A 10185-nucleotide genomic window follows, 5' to 3' on the forward strand; every position below is an offset into this window, starting at 1 on the left:
AGGGGAATCAGCCAGGCAGAGAGAGAGAGAGGGGGAGGGAAAGAAGGAGAGTAAGAGAGAGGGAGGACAAAAGCTCAGTATGAGGGGGTATGTGGGGGTATGTCCTTTCAGTGTGCAGGCATGAGCAAGCCGTAACCGTGGTAACCGGAGGCTCTGGTCAGCTGAGAGTTGGGGCTTTTGTCCGGAGGAAAAGTGGAGGAGGTGCTTTAAAGAGAAATCCACAAGTAGCAAAACTGAGCTTTCAACTCTCAACCCCGTTACACCCCCCCCCCCTTACCCCCTTACCCCCTTAAAGGTAATTTAAAGGGGCAGTCCACCAGAAAATCTAATCCACACAGCCCCCCTCCCTCCCTTATAAGAAATGTAGTCAGGCCAGCTTTGGTGTCTGAAGTTTGGCTCTGTAGGTTCACACTGCTTTACACCACCATGCTAATCGGTGTACATAGGTTTACATTATTATTTTTAGCGCCATTAGCCACACAGCTCCAGTGCGGAGTAGCCGGGGCTGATTGGCCGTGTTTGGGGTTATTGTTGGGGGAGGGGAGTGGTCTGCAACGTTAGGGCTGTGTAGGTGGTCTGTATTGGTATGAGTGTGTGTGTGTGTGTGTATGTGTGATCGTACAGAGTGCTCAGAGTGGAAGTAAAATAGAGGATGCAGGAAGTAATGCATGGGCTTCACACCTGTGTCTCGCACCTCCTTTCAACAGGTGACAACAGTCATCACACCTTTTAGAACACACACACACACACACACACACACACACCTCAGTGTTAGCGTCTGGGCTGTAAAAGAAGTGTGTGATCTAATTTCTGTTATTTCCTGTTCTCATTTACAAGCCTGCAGGATCACACACACACACACACACACTGACAAAAACCTGCAGCACTTACACAGAGATTCGTCTCAGTCCTGCAAAAACCCTGTATCTCCATAGTCTTTACTGCTCTCCATGATGTGAATCAGTTGTTCTTCATATATTGGTCAGAATTTGATGAATGGACCAATAGAAATGCTCCAAGCCCTTTTTACATTGACTGCCTCTGAGTGTATGCATCCTACCACAGTCTCTCCGGTTATGATTTTAGCATATCATTTATATATCATTTTATATTTTAAAATCCCCTGAGTCAAATTGATTGAATTGAATGGTGAATCATTCCCTTAAACATTTGGTAGTAGATAGTGTAGGTGGGTATAGGTGGGTATGGATATAGATGGGTGGGTATGAGTATGGATGGGTATAGGTGGGTATGGATGGCTACAGGTGTGAATGTGTGTGTGTGGGTATGAATATAGATGAGTGTGGATAAAAATGGATGGATATGGAGGTAGACGGGGATGGGGATGGATGGGTAGGATGGATGTGGATGGGGATGGGTGTAGATGGGTGTATTGTCTGATCATTAATATTTCAATATTGGTATCATCCACCTCTAGAACTGAATCTGAAATGAAGAGGAAGACTAACTCTCTCTCTCTCTCTCTCTCTCTCTCTCTCTCTCAGGAGCCTGCAGGCCGTGCAACGATACAGAAATGCTGATGGCAGTGTGTACCAGCGACTTTGGTGAGTTACACACACATCTCCATCCCTACTTCTATTCAAACACTCACCTGGAAATGCAGAACTTCCCACAACAACCCACCCACACACACATCCACCCACCCACCCACACACATCCATCCACACACCCACACAGACACCACAGAATCAGAGCTGTTTAGAAGTCGGTGTGTTTACAGAACAGCACAGATTTACCACACAGCCTTTGTCTGGAAACTACAATTTGGAGGGAAATTTCAATAAACCACACACACACACTCACTCTCTCTCTTACACACACACACACACACACACACACACACACACACACACAGACTATACATGTGCCATCAATGCCACTGCGCCCCACCCACACTGCCTAATATATGCTGAAGTCAGGTTAAAGTTCAGACAGCAGCTCTAAAGCCACTCTGATGGAATGACCCCCCCCCCCCCGCTCTGAGTGCTCAGTGGTTCGACCCTCCAGAGCTCTAATAGAGATGTGGTCAGTCTGAGTGGCATTTCCATGGTAACTCAGTTTCGGGGGTGGATTATATTACTGGAGTCAAAGAACAGGTTTAACTAACACACACACACACACACACACACACACACACACACTCACACACACACTATGCCCCCTATAAGATTATCTGCCCTAGGGTTTTGAGATAACTGTCCAAACTGACTCAGCGACCACCACAGAGATACCCTCACCCCGGCACTACACTAACCTTCTTGTAGCCTCTGTCACTTATTATTTCCATTGAAGTGTAATTACACGTGTAATTACTGAGTCAGTTACACTGAAACACAGCCAGGTGTTCATTCTGAATGGACAGGTTTGAGTCTGCACCTAAACGGGTTGTTACTGGTGGCAAAAAGGTGGCAAAACTAGACTGTAACTAATTACTTTGCTCCAGATTCAGCTCCTAATAAAAGAGCTGCTGCTGCTTCTACTGGACTTTACTGCCCTTTTCTACCAGCCAGGACATTTTAAAACAGCCAAAACACTAAAACTGAATTTACCTCACTTTTCTTTACAATAAAAGAGCCGTTGAACATTATTAAGCTTTTAAAGTGTGCTGTTGCCTAAGTCTTTATAGTCTGCGTATGTAAACTAAGCTGATTTTTCACATTAATTATGAATTTGAACGTTTTTCACTTTTCTGGCAGATGCTTTTACACTGTATCAGAAATGTCCTGATGAATGGACCAATAGAAATGCTCCAAAATGATTTAGACTTCCAGTAAACTTCTAAGTACCTCTGGTGGTTCCTTCCCCCCCCCCAAATTTTAACCTCAGACAGTTTGCATGGCTTTGTATGTAGTTACTGATTAGGAGCCCTTAGGGGTGTAATAAAAGTCACAGAGCTGTAAAGTTCTGGAGATATGAGGTTTTTGCATGACTGCCCTGCTTTATCCCCGTCCATTCACACTGAAGTTATAAGGCGTGTTTTAGCCTGGCCTGCTTTTAGAACAAGGCACAATTCACGGTAGCCAATCAGAGCAGAGCTTATTTTTGTAGATCAGTCTTAAAGGCACAGAAACAAAACCAGTCCTTTAGGGATAAAGTTATGGTTGAAAAAATGAAATTATTATTATTATGAATAATAATAATAACAATAATAATAATAATGTTGATTTGGGACCATAAACAAATACAAATAGTGAAAATGTTTTTGGTATTTTTCTAATGTTTTTTTTTATTCTGTGTCTGTGTTCAGTGGTGCGAGGGAACATCCGTGCGGTGGAGGCGGACTCTGACCTGCGGGCAGCAGTGATTAAAGTCAGCGCCACGCGAGTCTACCGCCAGAAGTTCGCCCTGTTCTCCAGCAACGGCCGGCTGACCCATTCCGGAGAGATCCGGACTCTGCTGAGCTGCGGCGTCCGCACGGGATCCGGCAGCTTCCTGTTCACCGGACATGTCCACTTCGGGGAAGCGTGGCTGGGCTGTGCCCCGCGCTACAAAGACTTCCTGAGGGTGTACGAGCAGGCCAAGCAAAAACTACAGATACCATGCACCCTCGACACTCACTGAGAGAGAGAGAGAGGGAGAGAGAGAGAAAGAGAGAGAGAGAGAGAGACATAGAGTAAGAATGGGAGGCTTAAGCTTCTGGAGCCACTCAGGAGTGAAACTTCATCCGTCGCTAACTCTCTCGGAAAGAGAGCGAAGGAGGAAAAGAATGTGACTGTCCTGGACTCCAGAACCAGCTGAGTGGGTTCCTTCGGTCTTCCGGCCTTTCCGAAAGTGACCTAGGGTCGGAGAGAGAGAGAGAGAGCGGTAAAGACGGTCGGATGAAGACGATGCTTTAAACGCTCCTGAACTTCTCAGCATCTGTCCAGACTGGGACAAGGAGAGTACAGAGGAAGCATCTCAGGAAAGGATGTGACTTTGGGAGGCTTTCCTGAAAACTACATCCCAAAAAAAGAAGATACGAGTCCTCTGGAGTGAGGAATCACCTGCCTACCCTCAGGGCATCATTGTACATAAGCTATGAGCGAACACATGTAGCGCCTCACGTTCCGCTGTATTCTACACCTAAAAGATGATGGCTGGTCTGAAAATGCCCAGATTCTGTTTTTAATTAGACATTTGCACTGATGACGGGAAGGGGACGGCGTGTGGATGAATATACTCCATGCATTCAAAACCAAATGAACCCAGATTATATGTAGCACAGTGGTTATTACACCGATCAGCCAAAACATTAGCACCACTGAGAGGTAAAGTGAAAGACTTTGATTATCCGACTTTCCTGTCTCCTGTTGAGGAGTGGAGCTACATATCAGGCAGCGAGAACCAGACTGTGATGTTCTAGACGATGACTGGGTCAGAACATCTCCAGAAAACATCAGGCATCAGGTCTTGTGGGGTGTTTCCTCCCAGTATGCAGTGGTCAGTACCTACCGACAGTGCTCCAAGGAAGGACAACCTTGGATCATGGTCACTCAAGTTCACTGATGCTCATTGATGTTTATGGAGCCCACCTCACAACTTACAGGACTCACATGATCACAGATACCACAGGACACCTTCAGAGGTCTTGTAGAGTCCATGCAGGATCTGTTTTGGTGGGATTTTAGGGGACCTACTGCATATTAGGCTGGTGGTGCTAATGTTATGGCTGATCGGTGTACATGTGAGAAGAACAGTGCTTCAGTGGCTAACTGTTGTTAGCATCTACCCAGCCACAGCTAGCTTATGCCAAAAGTTAGCTCAAGGCTAAAGCTGCTTGTATATAGGAGGTTAGCATTGTGTTTGAGTGAGTAGGAGCTAGGCTGACTAGCGCAGAGAACCTTTATGCTACGCTATGCTACGCTAACCGAATGGAGATCAATGCACTTTCCCTCTGCCTCCATCTGCAGGTTTGTTTAGCGTTGAGTTCATGAATTCCCTGCTGAACAGTCCAGCTGGTAACTGGTTTCAGATGGTCTAAGCTGCTCTTCATTGGGTGGTTGAACAGCTGGTCATCCAGGTAAAACTATACCCTATACTGGTGAACCAGCTAATTATCCAATGTAGCGCATGTGTACGTTTACGTTTGATGGGCTAGCTGGTCTATCAGCATGACCAACTTGACCAAGCTAGTCATACTGGTCAGCCAATATGATCATGCTCATCATGCTGGTCAACAAGCTTTGGTCAACTACAATGATCATGTTGGTCAACTGTGGTTGTGCCTGTCAACCACTTTGGTCAATCACCTTGGTCATGCTGGTCGCCCAGCTTGGTCATGTTGGTCATGCTAAAAGACCAGCTAGTCCATTCAACTCAAGTAAAAACATAAGCCAGGCTTGTCTACTAGCTTGACCAGTTGGTTAACCAGTATTGGAGATGTTTTGTTCTCCTGGGTGACCAGCTTTGCAACCCCTTTGGTCATACTGGTCACCCAGCTTGGTCACCAAACTCAAACAGTAACATACATCTTTACTGGTCAAGCGCTAAACTGGTCAACTAGCTTAAGAATCTTGACCATCTTGAGCTGACCAGGCTGTTTTGATCAGCAGGGTTTAAAGACAGACAGGGTCTCATCAGATCTGCATACATTTATTATCTTTTTTTTTTACAGAAAGCTGGATGTTATTGATCTGTATTGGCTGTTTCGGAATGATGCGTGATAACGTGAGAGGATTATTTAATTATAGCAGCGTATTCTGTGAGATTTAACGACAGAACCCGGTGTGTATGTTGTTGATCTGATGTACTGTGTTGTCCGACCATTGGCTGTAATGAGCTTAGCATGAGCGCTAACATGGCTAGCAGGGCGGGTTTAGCGCTGTGCTCCGTCCAAAGTTACACCACACTTCACAGCTCCGTCCCAAACGCAACCAAAACACAGAGGGTCCCGCGGAGAGATACCGAAAACCTGCTTAGCAGCGCTCAGGCTGGACGCTCTCCCTCAACAAAGGCTATGCTGGCCATCAAAAGTTTGGTGACACCTAGCATTTGTTTTAATGCAAAATGATCGTATGAGGCAGAGTCCACCATATTAAAGCGAAATCCCACCAATTTATCCTCCTGGTTATTCAGAGTTAGGGGTTTATGTGAAGTTGTCGCAAATCCAAACCCACCAGCTACACGAGTCTTCTGAGTTTTATATGGAATGATGAAGATGATGATGATGATGAAGGTAAAATAGTGAATAAAGAATCTCAGCTAATCCAGTTTTAGGGACTACTTTCTGTAGCTGCACTACACCCTGCAGCATTTATCCCTCCACCATTTTAATGATCTGATTTTAAAAGCAGGTTCTAGAGCCAAACTCTTCTCAGAACTCTGGTAGAACCGTGTCTCAGGCATCAGGCAGCGTCTTCATCACCATTAGGTGAAGAACTTTCTGTGAGGAGCTTTTATTAGAGCTTCAGACGTCTGCTTCCCTTCACCTCCACTGTAGAACCACAGCTCTGACTGGGGGAGCTTATCTAGAACCGAGCGCTTCACACCTACCAAACCCCCCAAACCCTCACTCTGACTGACTCTTCACATCATAACCATTGGGATATTAATGTAAACCCTAATTACAGTATTAGTGGCAGTTCTAGCTTGGGAATGGAACCAAAGGCCACGCCCACTTTATTATCATATTTGATTTTTCCAGATGTTTAAACCACCTTTAGGCCAAAAGAGCTTCAATCTTTGCCTATAATAACTTGGACAGTCATATCATTATTGAGGTAAAAGCTGATCTTCGTACCATAAAGGACACACTGATGATGATGATAATGATGAAGAAGCTTAGTGATGAAGATCAGAACACCCAAAGCATTTAGCATCTGTCTTATCTCTGTCGTAAAAGTAACTGCAAGAAAATTCACCTTTTATTTGAAAAAAGAAAGAAAGGTGTCCACAAACTTTTGCTGGGCAGCGTAAACAGCAGTTTAACCCTGAACTGCTCCGGTTGTTTATTTCCACTGTTTTTGCTGATGTTCAGTGTTATGGTGCACTAAATCTGTGGAGAAGGTAGAGATGAAACCAAATGAGGTGTGAGAACAAGCTCCAAACTGCCTTCTGCAATGTTCTACGTTCTACCGTGTGTGTATATGTGTGTGTGTGTATGTCTGTGTGTGTGTGTGTTGAGTGTCTTGCCATTGTGACAGCTTTATCTTTATGTAAAGTGATTATGTAAAAAGAAAACGATGTGAATTTTGTGAATATTGGTGTAAATAAGATGCTTTAGAGAAAAAAAAACATATTGAGGAGTTTGTGAAAAAGTTTATTAAAAATCATAAAGAGTTTAAATGAGTTTCTGAGTCCCTGTGTTTCTGTTTTATGCACTATTAAAAGTCTAAGATCCTTGAGAAACTGGGTGGGGCTAAACTGCTGTAGGCTGAAAGGGTGGGGCTAAACTTCTGTAGTCTGAATGGGTGGAGTTGAACTGCTGTAGGCCAAATTGGTGGGGCTAAACTGTGGCTAAAATCCAAGCGTCTGAGAAACGCCCCAGAGAACCCAGAGAAATGGCCCAGAGAATCCAGAGAAATGGCCCAGAGAACCCAGAGAAACGGCCCAGAGAACCCAGAGAAACGGCCCAGAGAACCCAGAGAAACGGCCCAGAGAATCCAGAGAAATGGCCCAGAGAACCCAGAGAAACGGCCCAGAGAACCCAGAGAAATGGCCCAGAGAACCCAGAGAAACGGCCCAGAGAATCCAGAGAAATGGCCCAGAGAACCCAGAGAAACGGCCCAGAGAATCCAGAGAAATGGCCCGAGAATCCAGAGAAACAGCCCAGAGAACCCAGAGAAACGGCCCAGAGAATCCAGAGAAATGGCCCAGAGAATCCAGAGAAATGGCCCAGAGAAACGGCCCAGAGAACCCAGAGAACCCAGAGAAACGGCCCAGAGAATCCAGAGAAATGGCCCAGAGAACCCAGAGAAATGGCCCAGAGAACCCAGAGAAATGGCCCAGAGAAACCAGAGAAACGGCCCAGAGAAATGGCCCAGAGAACCCAGATAAATGGCCCAGAGAACCCAGATAAATGGCCCGGAAAAACGGCCCAGAGAACCCAGAGAAATGGCCCAAAGAACCCAGATAAATGGCCCAGAGAAACCAGAGAAACGGCACAGAGAAATGGCCCAGAGAACCCAGAGAAATGGCTCAGAGAAACGGCCCAGAGAACCCAGAGAAATGGCCCAGAGAACCCAGAGAAATGGCTCAGAGAAACGGCCCAGAGAACCCAGAGAAATGGCCCAGAGAACCCAGAGAAATGGCCCAGAGAACCCAGAGAAATGGCCCAGAGAAACGGCCCAGAGAAACCAGAGAAATGGCTCAGAGAAACGGCCCAGAGAACCCAGAGAATTGGCCCAGAGAACCCAGAGAAATGGCCCAGAGAAACGGCCCAGAGAAACCAGAGAAATGGCTCAGAGAAACGGCCCAGAGAACCCAGAGAAATGGCCCAGAGAACCCAGATAAACGGCCCAGAGAACCCAGAGAAATGGCTCAGAGAAACGGCCCAGAGAACCCAGAGGTTCGCGTTTTAGGTAGGTTAGCACGTCTGACCTGATAGCCTCACAAACACCCGACGCTTCACTGGAGCCTAATAACCAAGACATTTCTCTGGGTTCTCCAGGCCATTTCTCCTGGTGTAGCAGGACGTGCGGAGCAGACGTCCGGAGGTTTGGGTGGGTGTTTGTCTTCTCTGGGGCGTGTGATGTGTGGGAAAGCTGCTCTGCTTTAAACAGTGTAGAATTACACTGCATGAATAGAGTTTGGATGCAGTATGGATTTACCCGACTGTTTAGGGACTGTTGCAGCGCCCCCCTCAGTCTGGGTGTACTGACATTCATAGTTCTTACACCACAATGAGGCTGAGCCTGGACAGTAGAACACACACACACACACACACACACACACAGACAGGGACAGTAGTAAAAGTGGGGAGGATTGCTGCTGTCAGGAAGTCATAAATTAAATGACCACAGTACTGACACATTCCTAGACACACACACACACACACACACACACACACACACACACACACACACAAGACACATAATGAATATCAAAAATGATGTAAACACACAGAGTGTGTGTGGGGGGTGGGGGGTGGGGGGGGTGGGCGTGTGTGTGTGATATTTTCAGTATTATGGAATAACAGGAAAGAGTGAGAGTCATGTAGACTGTGTGTGTGTGTGTGTGTGTGTGTGTGTGTGTGTGTGTGTGTGTGTGTGTGTAAGGGGGTGGGGTTTCCGTGAGCTTCAGGGGAAAATGAGGTCAGCCCAACCCCAGACAGAAGCACACACAAACACACACACACACACACACACACACACACACACACACACACACTAACACACCTACCATCCTGTCAGTGCCTATTCTACATTTTACTTTACAAGGCTATAGCTTGAATGGGTGGAGCTAAACTGCTGTAGGCTGAATGGGTGGAGCTAAACTCCTGTAGCTTGAATAGGTGGAGGTGATCTGCTGTAGACTGAATGGGCGGGGCTAAACTGCTATAGCTTGAATGGGTGGAGCTAAACTGCTGTAGGCTGAATGGGTGGGGCTGAACTGCTGTAGGCTGAATGGGCGGGGCTAAACTGTCAGAAACAGACTGTTTAATCGAAAGATATATAAATATAATACAAGCTTATTTAATGTTGTGTCACATGGAACACTAAGTGGGCAGCCAGTCAAAACAGAGCTCATTTACATATCTTAAAGAGAGAGTAACAGCAGGTGTGTGTTTAATTCTTAGGGGTGAGTGGAGGATAATTGTTGCTTTAACTTTAACTGCTTTAACTTAAGAATCTAAACCCTAGATTTGGACCTAAACCCACACAAATATCACATGAGGACCTGGGGGGGGGGGGTCAGCTCAAACAAGTACGATCAGTCAGTCAGTGGTTCATTCTATTGATTTCAACATATTTATTTAAAGCAGCAGTCCTTAAGATTTTTCCTGTCTATTGAAGGCAGTAGCGTGTCTGAGCAGGGAGGGGCAAAAATATTGTGATAAATGATATCAGTGTGCTGCTCGACCCCTCGTCCCTGCAAACGCCTAATATACTCAATCCAAAAACAGACAGCGTGGTCTGGTAGGTTTTCATGGGAGTTTTCCTGCTCAAGTCAAATCTTTACTCATGTCACATGCACATTATCCAGCGCTACTTGCTTGTTACCTGAGCTACCGCTGCGCTGCTAATG

General features: G+C 46.0%; 1 protein-coding gene across 1 annotated transcript in view; it reads left to right on the forward strand.

Annotated features, from left to right (window-relative positions):
- The window catches only part of metrn (meteorin, glial cell differentiation regulator), an 11515-nt gene extending 4227 nt beyond the window's left edge, over positions 1 to 7288 (forward strand). The window contains exons 3-4 of the mRNA XM_072679241.1: positions 1506 to 1565; positions 3269 to 7288. Of these exons, the coding sequence (XP_072535342.1) occupies positions 1506 to 1565; positions 3269 to 3582 (374 nt within the window). The 3' untranslated portion in view covers positions 3583 to 7288. The remainder of the gene's footprint in view (positions 1 to 1505; positions 1566 to 3268) is intronic.
- Positions 7289 to 10185: the final 2897 nt, after the last annotated feature.

Source organism: Salminus brasiliensis, chromosome 5 (assembly GCF_030463535.1).
Source record: "Salminus brasiliensis chromosome 5, fSalBra1.hap2, whole genome shotgun sequence".
NCBI lineage: Eukaryota > Metazoa > Chordata > Actinopteri > Characiformes > Bryconidae > Salminus > Salminus brasiliensis.